We start from the raw sequence: 18,913 nt of genomic DNA on the forward strand, positions 1-18,913 counted from the left end.
GAAATGTATTGTGGAGAAAGCAATGACAAGACATCCTCGTCCGTTGTGACTCAAGGAAGTGGCTTGTTTCTTGAGTATCAGTTGTTGCAGTGTCTTTCAGACACTTTATTGCCAGAGGAAAAGGAAGCATGAAGAGCCTCTTTTGCCTACCAGAGATACTAGAACAACTGCTCAAGAGCTCACATACTTACTGCTAAATATGGCAAAGTAATCCTCTTCAGTAACCTGCTCAGAGTGAGTTGGAAGAGCTTGTACAGAACTTTAAAAGCTTTTTAAAAGCAACTAGATAGATATAGTGTTCTCAAATCCTAAGTAAGGAGAGTCTGTCCATTACTTTCACTCCAACTAAGAAGTATTTCATCAAGACAGCAGAGCACTTGCTCTCTATTCTGGGCTGTTCATCTCTCAGATCTGTATTAACGGGAACATTCAAGAAAGGCACACACAAAGGCAAGGGGCTGTGAGCACCCATACTTCAGAAACCTGAACTGGAGCCATCCACAGAACACTCCAAAAAACACTCCTGAAGGGCTCAAAGCCAGAGGCAGTGTGCTGTTGAGACAGGCCCAGGTAAATTTGGTTTTCTTACATCAGCTTTCCATCATATTTCCTAATGTCAATCTAGGAAGGCTGTTGTGTATGCTTATTGCTGGAGTTAACTAAAGCTCTTGTGGGAGGTAGGGAGGTGGGGGGTGGTTTTGCTCTTACCAGCTTTGATAAGACTCTCTTTTCTAGAACATTGCTCATAAAAGCAATGTTCTAGAAAAATTTTCACTTGGACACAAAAGGGAGAATATTGTCCAAAGACACTTTCAGCTAGTTCCAAAACATACATTTCTGTCCTGCTGACCTTAACTTGGCTGTTTATAATGAAGAATTTGTCAAATAATGGCCAAAAGTAAAAGATAAGAGTGTTGGTCTAGTTCACTGTAGAGTTGTCTCTATATCCTTTGTCTGTCCAGGGAAATGCAAGACTTTAAATAATGGTAACTTTCCATTCCATGAAGTTCCATCAAAATATTCATGTCAACCGGAAGGACTTTCTTCTCCATGTATAATTCAATAACTAATAACTCATATTCCATGCATGAGTATATTTCAATAACTAGAAAAACTAGTAATTCCTTTTCTAATCATTGCTATTCCAATCTGTAGAGACGGTGTCCTTTGCAGTCCTTTGATAATGCAGCAGTGCCTAAAATTATACAGAAATTGTTCCTGTATTAGAAGTCACCATTACCCCCTTCCTGCTGTTGAAACAGTCCCTAAAATAGCAATGGGAAGGTACTTTCAGCTGCAGGGAAGGTTCTTTCAGCTCCAGCTAGATTTATTTCTCCTCTGACACAAGACCTTTGGTCTGTGCAAAAATCTCCCAAAATCCCACAGCACAGATATCAGGCAGAAGTGGCTTCTGTGCTGTATGCAGGTTCTCTTGCATATGCTTAGTTATGTGGCAAAAAAAAATATTTTGTATTTGACTCCCAGTAAAACTATATGGGCTGGTGGCAGACAGTGAACTGGATTCATTTCATGCTTTATACTTTCTCAGGTAGAGCTGCAGTAGTTACTTCTTCAGAAACCCAGCCACATAATCGCTCATTAGCCATCAAAGACAGAAGTATCCTGATTTCTGAGAACATTTGACTGAGAGTATTTTATTTCGCAGCACTAGCAGTCAAGAAAAACAGTTTCCTGATACACCTGAATCCAATTAAGAAAGTTCCAGTTGAACAAGTCCTGGTAGTGTTGGCCTAAGCAGATGAGAATGATCATTCTTCCCCTTTTGGTTTATTTTGAGAAGGGTCATTAAGAAAACTAGTTTTCAAAAGACGAAAAGTCTTCCATTTTCAGATGATCTCTGCAAATACAGGCATTTCAGAGAGACAAGGCTGAATCATGAGGTCTTGGTACAGACATCTCAGGAACTATTCTGGTGGCATTGTGAACTGTTACTGTTCTTTCTATAAAAATTATCTCATTTAAGATTCTTGGAAGAGCCTTTCATACTCATATGCCCCAGCATAAACTGTTGCAAGATGCATTCTTCCTGACTGTGGCAAAGTAAGTCTATGTTGACGATGTCTGTATTGTTTGATGGCACCATTTCTAGCAAAACATATTCTAAAACATAGTAGATGTAATTCTGAGTGTAATACTTCCACAGGCACTTATCTCCACTTTTGGAGATTGCATTGTGCAAACAGATAGAGAAAGCATCAGAAAGCTTTTGATCCAATTTGTATGGAATAAACAGCAAATACATGTGTAGAGATCAAGGTAACAACAGAGACAGTTGCATAGAATAGTAATCACAGCAATGTTATCAAAAATAAATTAAATGCAGTACAAATTAAGCAGCCTTTAATGATACAATATAGAGCACAATACAAATATAACCAGGCCCCTTCTCTGAAGCAAGAATATGAATGTGTTGCACTTTTATTCTATTTGTATAGTGTAGTCCTCAATTGCTGATAAAACAATACACTGCGATCAGATAATCTCTTCCTTTCACTGCTGTGCCCTACATTTAATGGTCCATGGCTAGGTCTGTGTTGGTCAGCTCTATCGCTGGCCATGGATAAGAGCCAAAGTTCTCATTTGTTATCACATGGGCTTGTGCAGCTTTGTTTCCACCATAGACAAACAACTGCCTCTCAAGGTGTTGGTGCTTGAGTTTTATATATATTTATGTTCTAAAGAGACCATGTGTTGTTCTAGCATCAGTGAGATTATTTGGGGAGAGCTTTTTTTTAAACCAGTGTTAGGACCAGCCCCTTCACCACAAGTCTAGATAGACCAGGACTGAAAATGTGTCTGTATCTGCTGCTGGTAGCACCTGTAGTGCTGAAAAGGGGCAACAAAGACAGACTTTTCATGTAAAGTATTTGTAAAAGGAGAGAACATGTTTGGGTTTTTTCTTTGCTTAGTTTGTGAATAGTCAGCTTGCTAACATTCAAACGTGAAAGAATATACTGATTTTGCAATATCTTATTCAGGTCTCTGCTCTACATTGGGTCTAAGGACTAGCCCATGAGGTGAGTGATGGGTCAATCTCCACCATAAACAAATGTAGGCGATGTCATTAGAGCTCTTCTGGCATCAGTGGCAGAAGTTATAGAGTGACCGTTGCTGGAACACTCCTGCACACAAGCACATAGGATGAAGTCTGTCATGATGAAGTGGCGTATTGGGTTTACATGGCAAGGTTTTGGTAGCAGGGGGCTGCAGGGTTGTCGCCTCTGAAAAGAGACAAGGACTGACCCCATGCCAGACATATCTGGTTCCAGCCAGCTCTAAAACAGCAGACCCATCACAGGGCACAGCTGAGCCCATCTACAATGCTGGTGGCACCTCTGTGGCAACATATTTAAGAAAGGGTAAGAAACAGGGCGTGTGAGTTGTGAGAATGAGGAATGAGAAAAACATGAAGGAAACAGCCCTGCAGACACTGAGACTGGTGGAGAAAGGGGAGGAGGAGGTGGTTTAGATGCCAGACCAGAGATTCCCCTGCAGCCTGTGGAGAAGACCTGTTTTTTCCACTGCAGCCCATGGAGGACCACACCATAATAGCTATACAACCTGCAGCAGTGCTACAAGTGGACATGCCTTGAAGGCAGCTGCAGCCCATGGAGAGCCCATGCAGGAGTAGGATTCTGGAAGGATCTGCAGCCTGTGGAGGACACACAGTGGAGCAATCTGTCCCTGGTGTGCTGTACCCCCTACAAAGGACCCACACTGGAGCAGTTTTTGAGCGGTTGCAAAGTAACTTTAGAGCTGCAGCTCTAATCTTTTCTAGAGGCAAAGTTGGCACAATATCATAACCCCAGGCTGCTAAAGGAGCAGTATGAGCTGAAAAGGAAACTTTTTACATCTCTTTGTTGTAGAAAACCCTCACTTGCATCTGCCTTTACTTTATAACAAGCAATTACCTGCTTTACTGCTTAAACATAACTAGGGCATGGCTCCCTAACTTGTTAAAGTACAGAATGTAGGTCTTGTACTCTAACTGTGCCTTAACATAACCATACATGAAGCTCCCATATTACATATATGAACTATTTCCATAGGTTGTCAATGTGCAGCAGATGGGAAAGGTCCAGGCAATGAAAATGATCTGAATGCTCCAGCAGATTGGACACAAAAAAGAAAAGTCAACAAATTCCAAATGCTGTGTATTGAAAGAGTTATGAACACCATAAATGACACCAATGGAAATATTACTGGCCTATCACCTTATGCTAATCCTCTGTCTAGTTAGAAATACAAAACAACCCTATTGTTTAACAAAAAATTAGCTACATGAACCAGTCTGAGCCTTCTAGTTAATGTAATCATAATCTATGTTATTTTTCTCATTCTCCTTATACGAACTGTTAGATCAAGGATTTTCATTATTTTTCATTTCAGCTTACTTCAATTACGACGTGTTCTAGAGTAGCTAAAATCTCTTGTGAAATTCTGGATAAGGAGGAGAACACCTGCAGATGCAGTCTTTGTTTCCATTCCTGTTCCTGTTTCTACAGAGCTCATCAGCGTCAGCACCTGGGCTCCTCTGTGCTTCCACCCTCATGAGGGCTGGGTGCACCAACAATAGAGGTGACCGAGCCTGGAGCTGCCATGCTGCTATGGAACGTGCCAGATGAGCTGGGTTTTGAGGACAGTTTTTCAAGCATATCACACTTACAGTTTTCACATGCACAGTTTTCACACCAAGCTCTTTGCATCCTGGCACATGTGGCCAAGGTGGTCAGAGAGGTCAGACTCCAGAGTCTTGTATATCTTAAGAATTTGCTTCTTCTGTGATGTGGAAATGGGATCTCAGACCCTTCAAAACTGACTATGTACAGACTATGTCCTCTGGGAAGCCTTTCAGAACATCCTCTCTATAGTGCTTAGGCTGTGAGCTGTGATGGGCTGTGCTGTCAGTCAAGGGTTTTTTTCAAATGGGGAACATCCCCTGGAGCAAAAAATCCTTGTGACTATTTTCTGCCTCTCATCCTTCAGGAGTAGAGGATCTCCAAAGCAGCACTGCCTGCTCCTCTGGATTTCAGGTCTAGGCAAGGACAAGGTAGGAAATCACCAAATTTGTGATGGTAATGTAGAGCTTCCCTGTGTTACAGAGTTTGTTATTATTAGATAATCTCTGGAGACAACTGCTGCAAGTGAGAAAAAGCAGTGAAACCTCCAGACTGAAGGATCCTAACCACTGACACCTCATATGTATGCTTTTAAGCTGTTTCTAGTCATTTACTACAGAGAAAAAATCTCCCCCATGTGTTTGCACTGTGACACCGTAATGATCCATATGGCATCAGTGACATCCTGACATATGTTGTAGCATATGTTGTGAAAATGTAGGAGCCACACTAAGACCCTAATGAGTAAGAGGTAGGAAAGATGTGGAAGAATGTGCATCTCCAGGCATGACAGATGCCTTCTCCTACTTGAGCATTCTGCATTTCTGGCAGATGTTTCCTAAGTCTGTGCCATCTTTTTGAGATTTTCAAACCTCTTTTCTGCCTTTCCCCTGCTCTGATTCTTTTGTGAAGAAGTTTGCCAAGGGGGTTACCGTGGCTCCCCACAGCATGGGTTGGTGGGCTTGTTCTTCTTGCCAGCACCTGAGGGATGGGGATTCTTCTCTTCCTCCCTCTGATACTTTTCCATGCTCTTCACTGTGCTTCCCTGTGCTTCCCTGTCCGTCTTTTTCGAGACTGGAGTGTGTTGCTCTCTCCCAGGTGGTTGCTTTCCCTTTCAGGGACAGAAAGGAGAGATAGGAGTGCAGCAAGGAGGGAGGCAGTGTAGACTAAGGAGCAGCAGTACGCATGGTGTTGGGTGGGATGGAGTGAGGGCTTTGTCCGCATACATAGAGTGCCAAAATTCAAAGCTGTCTTTGCAAAACACTTCCCACAAGCTGAGGACTGTCATACTGCAAAAAGGATTTTCAGTACTGTGTCTTCTGGGTGAATGCAGAGGTACCTACAACTTCTTATCAGCCCACAGGTAGAAGTTGAAAACACTTCAGAAAGCCAGGAAAGTGGAGCTGAAATACAAAATAAAAACCAGTAGGAAATGAAAACCTTTGTGTGCTGCCAGCACAATTTCCGTGTGACTATTATTTCTTGAAACAGGCTTTTCAGACACACTTCTGTGTGGGCTGAGACTGAATTCTCTTTTTTGTTGATGTTTTGTGTTTCGAATTCCTAACAGTAAGAAATAAACATATGTCACACATCTAGCATATAACAGGTCCATTGTTCATTGACAAATTCAGTTTAGAGGTATATTTTTTCATGAGGCAAAAAGAAACAAAATTTGCATTTAAAAATTAGCTTTTAGGCAATATTTTAATAATAGACAAGTCCAGAAAATGTACAATTCACATCAATGTTGAAAATTTGACTGCTCCATCTATCATTGTGAGTACCTCGTAGATGTATATAATTAATTTTGTTGCCTGAATTTTTTCCGCAGCCCATGTGCTGTCTGTATTCCGAAACATTCTTTTTTTTATAAAAGACAGAGAGATGACTGGGAATGTTTTTTGGACATGGAGTTCATTTTTCCTCTGTCAGCTTTTTATGCTTATTTTCTTTTGTGTTCCACAACATCTTTTCATGCACAGAATCATAGAATCATAGAATAGTTAGGATTGGAAAGGACCTTAAGATCATCTAGTTCCAGCCCCCCTGCCATGGGCAGGGACACCTTGCGCTAAATCATATCACCCAAGGCCTCGTCCAACCTGGCCTTGAACACTGACAGGGATGGAGCATTCACAACCTCCCTGGGCAACCTATTCCATTGCCTCACCACCCTAACAGGAAAGAATTTCCTTCTTATATCCAACCTAAACTTCTCCTGTTTAAGTTTTAACCCGTTACCCCTTGTCCTATCACTACAGCCCCTAATGAAGAGTTCCTCCCCAGCATCCCTATGGACCCCCTTCAGATACTGCAAGGCTGCTATGAGGTCTTCATGCAGCCTTCTCTTCTCCAGGCTGAACAGACCCAAGTTCCTCAGCCTGTCTTCATACAGGAGGTGCTCCAGTCCCCTGATCATCCTCGTGGCCCTTCTGGACTTGTTCCAACAGTTCCATGCCCTTTTTATGTTGAGGACACCAGGACTGCACACAATACTCCAGGTGAGGTCTCACGAGAGCAGAGTAGAGGGGCTGGTCACACTCCTTTTGGTGCAGCCCAGGATACGGTTGGCTTTCTGGGCTGCAAGCGCACAGAAGCCGGCTCATGTTCATTTTCTCATCAACCAGCAACCCCAAGTCCTTCTCTGCAGGGCTGCTCTGAATCTCTTCTCTGCCCAACCTGTAGCTGTGCCTGGGATTGCTCCGACCCAGGTGTAGGACCTTGCACTTGTCATGGTTAAACTTCATGAGGTTGGCATCAGCCCACCTCACAAGCGTGTCAAGGTCCCTCTGGATGGCATTCCTTCCCTCCAGCGTATCAACCGAACCACACAGCTTGGTGTCATCGGCAAACTTGCTGAGGACGCACTCAATCCCACTGTCCAGGTCAGCGACAAAGATGCTGAACAAGACTGGTCCCAACAACAATCCCTGGGGGATGCCACTCGTTACTGGTCTCCAGCTGGACATTGATCCATTGACCACAACTCCTTGTGTGCGGCCATCCAGCCAGTTCTTTGTCCACCAAGTGGTCCACCTATCAAATTGATGTCTCTCCAATTTAGAGACAAGGTTGTCGTGTGGGACAGTGTCGAACGCTTTACACAAGTCCAGGTAGATGACGTCAACTGCTCTACCCCTGTCCATCAGTTCTGTAGCCCCATCATAGAAGGCCACCAAATTGGTCAGGCAGGATTTCCCCTTAGTGAAGCCATGCTGGCTGTCACCAAGCACCTTGTTGATTTTCATGTGCCTTAACATGCCTTCCTGGAGAATCTGCTCCAAGATTTTGCCAGGCACAGAGGTGAGACTGACTGCTCTGTAATTCCCCGGGTGATCCATTTTCCCCTTCTTGAAAATGAGGGTTATAGTTCCCTTTTTCCAGTCATTGGGAACTTCACCTGACTGCCACGATTTCTCAAATATGATGGCCAGTGGCTTCGCAACTTCATTTGCCAGCTCCTTCAGGACCTGCAGATGGATCTCATCAGGACCCATGGACTTGTGCACCTTCAGGTTCTTAAGATGGTCTCGAATCAGTTCCTCTCCTACAGTGATCCCAAGGTCTTCATTCTCACAGTCCCTGCATCTGCCTTCCAAGACCTGGGTGGTGTGGTCAGAGCCTTTGGCAGTGAAGACCAAGGCAAAGAAGTCATTCAGAACCTCAGCCTTCTCCAAATCCTGTGTAGCCAGTTCTCCTGAGAGCTTCCTGAGGGGGCCTACATTCTCCCTAGTCTGTCTTTTATTTGCTATGTACCTGTAGAATCCCTTCCTGTTATCTTTAATACCTCTAGCTAAGTTTAATTCTAACTAGGCCTTACCTTTCCTAACCTGGTCCCTAGCTTCTCGGACAACATCCCTGTACTCTTCCCATGCCACCTGTCCTTGCTTCCACTTATTATAAGCCTCTTTTTTCCTTTGAATTTTCCTCAGGAGCTCCTTATCCATCCAAGAAGGTCTCCTGGCCCTCCTGCTGCACTTCCTTCTGGTTGGGATGCAACACTCCTGAGCTTGTAGCAGGTGATCCTTGAATATCAACCAACAGTCTTGGGCCCACCTGCCCTCTAGGGCTGTATCCCATGGAACCTTACTAAGCAGGATCCTGAAGAGGCCTTCTTTTGAAGTCCAGGGCACTGAGCTTGCTGCATGCTCTTCTCACTGTTCTGAGGATCTCAAATTCGAGCTTCTCATGATCGCTGCATCCAAGGCTGCCCTGGAGAGTCACATTTCCAACAAGCCCTTCCCTGTTGGTGAGCACGAAGTCAAGCATGGCACCTCTCCTTTTCTGCTCCTCTGTTACTTGCAGAAGGAAGTTGTCTTCCACACAATCGAGAAACCTCCTGGATTGCTTGTGCCGGGCCGTATCGTCCTTCCAACAGATACCAGGGTGGTTGAAGTCCCCCATGAGAACAAGGGCCTGTGAGCGTGAGGCTTTTATACCTGTCTATGGAGTGCTTCATCCGCAGGTTCTCCTTGATCAGGCGGTCTGTAACAGATCCCCACAGTAATGTCTCCCATAGCTATATTCCCTTTAACCCTGTCCCACAAACTCTCTGTTAACTGCTCACCTGTCCCCAGACAGAGTTCCATACTCTCCAGCCTATCCCTAACACAAAGGGCAGCTCCCCCTCCCCACCTGCCAGGCCTGTCTTTTCTAGAAAGCCTGTAAGCTTCCATTCCAACACTCCAGTCATAGGAGCCATCCCTCCATGTTTCTGTGATGCCTATTATATCATCCCCCCTAGACGTGCCCACATCTCTAATTCCTCTTGTTTGTTCCCCCTGCTATAGGCATTTGTATAGAGGCATCTGAGCCGAGCTCCAAATGAAGCCGGCTCATTGGCTGGGGCTGGATTATCTCTACATTGCTCCGAGCATTTATTATAGGTTCTGGCAACTGACTGCGTGTGTTGGGATGGAATGATGCCCCCCTCCCTCAACACGTCTAGTTTAAAGCCTCCTTGACCAGTCTGGCAAGCCTCCTACCAAAACTGCTCTTTCCCTTCTTTATCAGACCAGCTCCACCAGCCCCCACTAGACCTGGCCTACAAACTTGGGTCCCGTGTTCAAGACACCCAGACCCCTGACTATGACACCACCCTTTTAACCAGTTATTAACCTGGCCAATCCTCCTAGCCTTTTTAAGGTCCTCCCCTGTACCCTGGAGAAATGATGAAAAGACAATCTGAGCTCCAGAGCCCCTAACCACCTCCCCCAGGGCTCTGTAGTCCTTCTTTATGTTCCCTAGACTACTACTATCTATATCCCTAGCACCCACATGTATCACCAGGAGCGGGTAATAGTCCATGGGACTTACTAGAGCAGGCAGCCTCTCTGCCACACCCCTGATCCGTGCCCCAGTAGGCAACACACCTCCCTTGAGACAGGGTCTGGCCAGCAGATGAGTGCTTCTGTCCCTTTCAGTGTAGAGTCCCCCTACTACGACCTGCCGCTTTTTCCTGGGAGCACCAGTAGAGATCTTCTTTAGCAGTGCACCAGCCGGCTGTTTCTGGCTCGAGTGCGTTTCCTCATTAGCCCCCTGCAGGACAGCAAAGCGGTTCTGCCCGGCGACAGGGGATTTAGGGGGAAGCCCCTCGCTTTTGGTTGTCCTTTTCCTTGTTTTTTTTTTTTGTTTGTTTGTTTTTTTTTGTGGGTTTTTTTTTTTTTTCACTAATTCCCAGCTTCCCGAGTTAACGGCCTCCTTCTTTCCTTCATGAGGTAAAGGCGAAGCTCGAGGCCCCTGCACAGTTTGGGCCTGCAGCAAACATTACTGCTTCCTCTCAGCTTCCCTGACATCTCACAGCCTACTGACAGCATCCCGCAGCTCAGCCCCTGCTGCAGGAGCACCTCCACCAGGGAGCACCGAGTGCGGCCCTGCCCATTGTGCACCCTCCCCTCACCAGACCAGTGCAGGCACTCTCTGCACCCCGAGCTCTGCACTGCAGCCTCCCCTCTCATCAGCTCGCTCTGGGTGCCTACGCCGGCCACCGCCGGGGCAGCCAGAGCAGAGCTCCCGGACCGGGCCCTGGCCATAAGCCGAGCGCTCACCATTCCGCTCAAACGCCGCGCCGCGACCCTAGCCACTGTCTCTCCCTGGGGCAGGTTTTTACCCAGTCAGGGCTGGTGCCGCTGCTCCCGGCTCTGCCCCCTGTGAATCCCTGCTGGCGTCAGCTGAGCTGCCGGCTCCCGGGCAGGTCCTGTCGAGGACTTGAGGCTCCCCCGGTGGCTCTTGTCGCTCTGAGTTGAGGCTCCTGGACGCTGATCTCCCTCCCCCCGCCCCGCCCCCGCTCCGGTGTTGACGGCGTCCTCTCTCGAGCTACTCACCTCAGCAATTGACCATGCAGCTAAATGTCACCTTAGAAAAACTTGCGACTAGTTTGCATCCATAGGCCAGTCATTCTGGGAGTGACCTCACTCTGTGCTTCCTGTTATTGCATTGTGAGCTTTCCATGCTTGGGTTTTCAAAGCATCAGAGAATTAATGAACACAACCTTTGAGAACAGATGATAGAATATTAAGTGCAGTCACATTAAATCAAATAGGTTTCCTGCAGTAATTCTTGAACCAAAAGAGACTGAACACACCCATCACTAGAAATCCCTCAGCTCCGATATGACAACTACATAGTCATTCCAACTTTTCCTACACTTTCACAGAGACACACTTGCTCTATTGTCACCTGGTCTCCAGCTGATTAAAAACTCATCTGCATGCTCTTCACACTCAGAGAATAATGGGAGATTTCTCTACTTTAGAAACTCCTGCCACTTTCTCAAACTTTTTTTACCTATTGCCTCCTTTCCCCTCTTCCTTGGTTTCAAGCTGTTTTTGTTCCACTCATGTCCTATTGGTTCAGCTGTGTGATGTTTCTGTGGTTCCCTGGTTTTAAAATAACTTTTCTAAGCTCAGCAGCAGCACTGCTTTCTATTTTCTAGTCCTTTGTCACAAAACTATTTGGCTATTCAGCTTCTGGGACTAACTAGCCACATTTATCCCTTGGTTCTGGGCTTTCCTCAGCTTGCCACTCTTTTCTAGTCTCAAACTCAGAACACCTTTGAATAAGAAGCACCTGTAAATATATAATTAAATGCCCATAAATCTCACAATTTATCTGCCCCTCTGCTGATAAAGGGGGGCCCAGACCATGGTGAGCATTAGGGAGTTTTCTAGTCAGTGATTCACAGCAACGTAGATCCTGTTTCAAAAGCAAGCAGAGTCAGAGGAAGTCGTACTGATTTTGGAGAGCTTTTGGGTTAGATGGTACATGAGCTGTGATGTGTTGTTATAAGATGATGAAGATGATCTGTATACATAAAACATGTATTAAGTCACCTGACATTTTATAACTCTGCAAGCACATGAATGGGAAAAGTGTAATGTACACAGTTTCTCAAGATGTTAGTATCAGGCAAAACTGGGAAGAACAGATATACATGTAGCAGATACAGTGTAGGCTTAGACATCTGACACAGTCTTTCCGAAGTCATTCTGAAGTGAGATGTAAAATACAAGCAGAAAATAAGCTTTTATATGGGACTGAACAACTAATATATTCTGTTGATTGGTCTACACCTAAATTAATGTATAAAGACTTTGGTTTTCCTATTTTTCCCTGGACAAACTTAGAGAATGACATCAATATCTGAAGCACAAATGTTTCCAGGCTTAAGTCAAGAGCCCTCCCTTTTAGGTTTTTTAAATGCAATTTTTCAGAGGCTGAAACTGTAGCAGTTCCAAGTAAAGTTCCAACTGTAGCAAAAGCATATTGAGGAGTTGATGACATGGTAACCACAAGAGTGACTCTCAAGTGGCTTGGCACACTATGAAGTCCTTCAGACAGTATGCATGTTGCTACCCTTGTTGGCAGTACAGTTCATGGAGTGGCAGCTTTTGTCATACTTTAAGAAGAAATACTTGCCCCTCTTTCCTCTAATATGAGCTGTAGATGTAATTCCCACAAGCCAATTTAGTTATGTTACTGTAGTTTGCATTTGCCATTTCTGCTTATATTTTTAATTCTGTTTGCCAAGGAACCTGGCCTATCTGCTCTCGTTTAGACAAGGATCAGAAAACTATCGTAATATCCATGGTGCTTTTCACTGTATTAAAAACATACAAACTGAATGTTCCTTCCAGAACTATTGGTAAAAAGAAGGTTAATAATATTGATACAAAGAATTTCAGGCATCAGAGCTCTGAAATGCAGTAGTGTCCATTTTACAGGTTGACCTCATTGCAATGGCCACATTTAGTAGGCATTTGCAAGGTTTTCTTCAGAATCACAAGCATTATACGAGTCTTCTGCAAGCTCTGGGTTAAGCTGCTACCTCTCAGACAGTCTCAAATATTTAGAAAAATAGCAGACAGCTATGGGTAATATTAAAAGAAAAACAGTATGAGAAGTTTGTGAAACATACAAATACTTGCCACTTTGACACCTTAATTTTGCTGTTCTTGTGATAACTGATGGGGGAGGTTGGGGGAGAAATGACAACAACTGGGATGAGTGCTATTCAGCTTTATATCTTACCAAGAGGGAAGAATACGGGAGGTTTTAGGGAGAAGGGAAACCCATGTGAGTGGCAGCATAAGGAAAGGAGTAAAGTTAGAATCAGAGGATGGGGAAAGAAATACAAACAGAAAACAGAGGTGGGGAGTCAAGAAAGAGAGAACAGTAAGAGTGAGAAACAGAGAAATTAAGGGGGTGAAAATAAGCAGGGAGTGGGAATAAAGAAAGAGGTAACTAGAAGAAACAAAGTGGTTGGAGTGAGAAAAAGGTTGGAGAATGAGTAAGAGCATTAAGTCGATAGGATGATGAAGTGTCAATAATAATCAGAGAAGAAACTATAAAATAATTAAAAATGCCAGGAAAACAAATGCAAACTCCAATTACCTTTTCATTTTTTTTTTTTTTTACTATGCATTAATCCCCCTGCTGTGGTCACAGTTCCCTGTGAGGAAAAAAAAATGACAAAAGCATCAGACCAGATGGTCCACATTACGACTGGTGCTGGGGAGATCTTTCTGGATGGGTAATTAGGAAATACAGTGAAAGGATTCAATCTGGATACCCTGCCCTTCAGTCAGGGGTGAGTTTGGTTCAGATCAGTTAAAGCATTTCTTTGGCATACTTCAATAATCTGCTAAAACTGCTCCCGTAACCACATTGTATTTTGTACACTAGTGAAAAAAAAATGGATCTTGCATTTTGAACAGGCTATTTTGATAATTCTGAAAATTTTCCAAACATTTTTCAAGATTGGGATTTCCTTGAAATGAATGCTTTCCTAGCAACAATTTTTGTTTTGAGAAATCAGCATTTTATGGAAGAAAAAGGGTTCTTTGACTAATTCCTGGCTCTCTGTTTTGAAGGAACAATATTTCCTTTAAAAATCTAATGTTATTTCCAATGTGATTTGTTGATATAGATGTAGAAGCCTATTATCACTGTTTAAAAGCTAAGGCATTGTAATTAAATTATTTTTGTACTTCATGAGCAATGAACTTTCCTACTTTCTATGATTAATACAAGAAAGCCATAAATAAGTTTATTAATAATCAAATAATCTCTATGAACAAAGATTACCTAATTGTGATTTTCAGTAATGGGAAATTTAAGATTTAGGCTCTTTGGAAATGCCTTTGCAGATAGGTGAATGATTCTGGATATGTGCAGTCTCAACCAGAATTGCCCCAAACATCTTGGCTCATCACTACTTTCAAAGACCATGCTGATAGTTGCACAGAAAATGGACCTCTGAGGTTCTTTAAAAACTTTATAGAATTTATATGGGAAGCCGTCCAAGCCAGATGTTTTTCCATTATTTAGTGAATTAATGGTATCTTCAAGTAATGCTTTTTCTAAGATGTCCCTTTCTGTATGAAGGCATGTGGAGCATTTGAAGGCTGTTAAGGAGTCCATTAATTTCTTTTATGTACATCAGAATAGTAATTTTCTGAGAATAGATCATCACAGACCTGTTTACAGGCTTTATCATTTTGTTTGCTTAAAGTTATTCCCTTTAACTTGAATGTAAATAGAACTTAGTTGATTATCACCACTTCATTTTCTAAGTATGTATTCCAGGTATTTTTCCATGCCTATTCTCCATTTTCCAGTGTTCTCTTAAATGCTAATGTACAACATACTCTGCATTGGGACTGGAGATCATTTTTGTCTGTAAAAGCTGTAAAATGGAAAATTCACAATAATGTGCCCTGAAGTTTGATTTTTGACAGATCAGAATTTGGGCTGGGTCAATAACAGTTGACACTTTCATAACAACTTGTATTTCAGGAACTAAAAGCACTTAAAAAAAAAATAAAAATTACCAGAGCCTGAAAAAGCCCTGTAAAGTTTAAGTAATCCTCTGGTGTGCTATTTTTCCTACTTGCAGGGCTACACAAACAGAATACTTTGGCACAGGAAGTACCACTGACAGCTCCTCTGACTTTGGCTGCAGTACTAATGGCAGCAGAAGATGCTGAAATGATTGTCCATAGTCCCTGTACAGCATCTAAGAAGGGAACTGAAGATATTCGTTGATGGGACTTACAGGGAGAAGAGATTGCCAGGATTAGATGCAGGAGCTCAGGGTTTTGTATCAGTAGAGTAAGGGAAAGCAGTTGTAGGAAAAAAGCCTGACATTTGTTAGAATGACTTTATTAATACAAAATCCTTTAATTAAACCTTCCTCATTATGTCTGTAGTGTACCAACACAATATCTATGCTGTGTTCTGATGCCCAGCCTCTTTCACTTATTTTCTTTAGCTGAAACTTCAAGTTATTTGATAACTATGGCAAATGAAAGGAAGGAAATGGCCTTGTGAATGGGAGCGATTATGCCTTGGAACAGGTATACTGGTGACAGCTTAGTTCCTTTGCTTTTCTTTTGAACATTCATGTTTGCTAAGCTGAAGTGGTGATTAAGTTCAGGAAATTCACACTTTTCCACCCAAAATTTTTGGTTGACCCTAATACAAACCATCCATCAACTTCTGTAGCAGAGGTTTCTTGAGCAGTAACTTCTGCACCCCTTATGCTGCGCTCATTTTTTCCTGGTGAGCTTACTTGTTTTTAGCACTCACCTGCTCCTGCAGAGAAGCTGCAGAATGCCTGTCAAACAGATCAAAGAGCATATCTCCCATTGTTTCCTGAGGGCCCATTGTTTATGCACTCATTCACTTTCTGCTCTTTCACATACTACTCTAAACAGCCTACATTGTTCATGCTGCATTATGAGAACTGTAAGACTGATAGCTTGTCCTTTGTGTATGTGTCCATTTGTCAAACAAGGGGAGCATTCTGGCTGATGCATAAACATTTTTAAGCAATCATGTTTCAGGGGCAGTTCTGTATGATAAACTAGCAAACTGAGGTGGGAATGAGAAATACAGGGATTATTAAACAAACAGCATTTCCCTCTCCAAAGAGCAAGTTGACCTTTTAAAATACTCCACTGCTCAGGAAAATTCCAGCTTTTGATAAATTTTGTCCAGTGAAATCCATTTAAAAAGAAGTTGGGCAAGCCTCTCTGGATTTTGTGGTTGTCTATTCCAAATGGCCAACTGCCAGCAGTTTTGCTGAGAGTGGGAGTCATCTGATATTCCAGCATAGAGAAAGACAGTGAAAGCAAGACACAGGGAATCAGAGAACCGAATGGAATTCAGAGCACAGCCTGTATTTTATGTGCAGTTTGAGAGACAGCGCAAGTTCTACTAAAACACGATTTGGCTGGTAACCAGCTGTTGTTCAATAGGCTCTTTTTAAGCTCTAAACATGTAAAAGATGTGCTTATTATTTACAACTTGTTAAATATGGGCTTGAACAGCTCCAGTATGAGTCAAACATTCCTTCAATATAGGAGTAAAAGAGAAAGACCTTACAGATGTTTCTGATGAGGGACTACAACATCCTGGAATACTTCCTGCTGTGTGTTAGCTCTGTGTTTGCACTTTTCCCAGTGTCAGACTTAAACACAATGTGCTACAAATGCTTTGCATTTATTGACCTAGATGCACTTTCCAAGTTGACTGCTCTTTGCCTGAATAGTAACAAAACTTCCCATCAGATGGTATCCCTGGACATATGTTTACTATAATGTGTAACTGGGCATTTACTACACAATTTACATAAATCTTCTTCCTGTTCAGCAGCTAAAAGCTTGCCCAGACTCAAGCTGTGGCTAGTTTGCTATCTAGGCTAGGTGCTAAATCCTGAAACAGGTTTTGGGCTCAGCTTCTTAAGCCGTCCATTCTGTAGTGAGGGTGCAGCTGATGTCTGCTAGCTTTAGATATGTAGGTGTCCAGTGCCTCCCATTTCATACCCAAGGAAGAAACATGTTCTTTTATGAATCAGCGTGGAAGAACCACAGAACCTCAGGGTTTATTAAGGCGTCAGGACACATCTGCCTCTACTTCTGGGTAACAAACACCAGCTGTCAATGTGCCAGCAAGGGAACATTGGTAGGCTGACCTGCATAGACAAACTGAAGTAGAAAAAAAATCTGGCTTGTCTTTGCAGTGAGGACACTCCACTCAACATTAAAGTCTAGAGTTCCCAAGCCGGTTGTCAGGTTAGGACACCCCCCCCCCCCCATTTCTGTGTAACAGCAGAGAGCTCTCAGTCCTTCCCATTGTCAGAGAAAACAGCAGGAGTCGAGTACCTTGTGACTTCCCTGTAGTCAGAACTTGAAAATTGTTTCAATTAAAATCATTAAAGTCTTTGAAAACAACATGACGTGCTTGTGCAGTCATATGACAAGTATTTATGAACAAAACTTGACAATTTCCGGATAATTACAGAAAAAAGCAGGATTTAAATACAATCACTCAATGAAAGTAGCATCAGTTTAAAGTTTAAATTTCTTATAACTTATGCTGTTAGTAGTGCACTCAGCTCAGTAATAATAGAGAAATTTCAGCACTTTAATATTATATATTAATGTATTTCAATGAATAATACGATGTGAGTTAACCTGGGTAGGCAGCTCACTCACTTTCCCCCTTCACCCCTGGTGGGACAGGAGAAGAGCAAAGAAAGAGTAAAAGCAAAAAACCTTGTGGGTCCAGATAAAAATTGTTCAATATGTAAAGGAGAAGTGGAAGAAGAAAGAAAGAAAATGAAGCAAAACAAGTGATGCGAAAGCTATCACTAGCCACCTCCCATGGGTTGACTGATGCTCAGCCAGTTCCCAGACAAAACATGGCAAACCTCCCTAAGCTCCCTTCTGTTTCGTTGCTGAGTATGATGTCATATGATGTGGAATATTTCTTCCGTTAGTTCAGCTCATCTGTTTGGTTGTGTTCCCCTACCGATCACTTGCCCACCCCCAGCCTCCTTGCTGGGATGGCAGAGGAAAAAACAGAGGTTTGGATGCTGTGCAAGCACTGCTCCACAGTAGCTAAAATGCTGGTATGCTGTCAGCATTGTTTTGGCTACATACGTAAAACACAGCACCCTACGAACTGCTATAAGAAAATGAACTCCATCCCAACCAGACTCAGTATTGTTGGTTTTGTTGATGGTCTCCAACATGTATTTCCTTGACTGGATTTCCATAGCTGGAGCCACAGCCCATATTTGAAAGGCAGATACCACCACCCTTGCCATGACTAGGGGAACAGGTAGCAGTATAACCCTGGTACAAGATCTGTTTCAGTACCTACAAGACCAAGCCCTTGCATAGTAAAATGAATGCCCTGCTTGCTTAGGGTTGCTAACAGTACCACAGAGGGTGAGCAGTAAGAATGCACCAGATGAAACTCAGCCAGTCCTTCTCAGCTCAAAAAATGTGAAATGTGCTTTCTGATGATAAAAGGTTCCTCCAGATTCAGAAAGCACCATGTCATTCCTTGGAGGAGGTAGACTCTGACTTAAGGCAGGCTTTGCCTAACAGTCCCTAAATAGGCTCTGGGCTGTAAATACATATACTTTCTTTTTAGCCTCGTGTCTTTTTTGAGATGGTCGCGAGCTGCCTATGTCAGCACAGTTTATTAGTGTCACTTCTACACCTGTTTTCCAAGCAAGACAAAACTCAAGGAAGAACACAGTTGCTGGCTGAAGGCTGTGCACAGCTGTCAGTGGAAGTCCATGCTAAAATGTGGTAATGCTTTCCCATAGGGGGTGAGTATGGTAGCAAGAAAGGGCCATGGTGACAAGGATTCTTGAGGTGCTGTGTAAAGGCATTCAAGGATGGAAATTTCTGTGTCAAGGCACTAACATGCATCCTCACTGTAAGGTTTATCTAATTTTGCTTTCTTTTATTTTA

General features: G+C 43.2%; 1 protein-coding gene across 1 annotated transcript in view; it reads left to right on the forward strand.

Annotated features, from left to right (window-relative positions):
• Positions 1 to 18,655, forward strand: part of SLC28A3 (solute carrier family 28 member 3) — a 68,655-nt gene extending 50,000 nt beyond the window's left edge. The window contains exon 18 of the mRNA XM_062640504.1: positions 15,040 to 18,655. Coding sequence (XP_062496488.1) covers positions 15,040 to 15,130 — 91 coding nt within the window. The 3' untranslated portion in view covers positions 15,131 to 18,655. The remainder of the gene's footprint in view (positions 1 to 15,039) is intronic.
• Positions 18,656 to 18,913: the final 258 nt, after the last annotated feature.

The sequence above is a fragment of the Pezoporus occidentalis genome, unplaced genomic scaffold, assembly GCF_034315485.1.
Source record: "Pezoporus occidentalis ecotype Australia unplaced genomic scaffold, CSIRO_AGI_Poc_V1 ctg117, whole genome shotgun sequence".
Classification (NCBI taxonomy): Eukaryota; Metazoa; Chordata; class Aves; order Psittaciformes; family Psittacidae; genus Pezoporus; species Pezoporus occidentalis.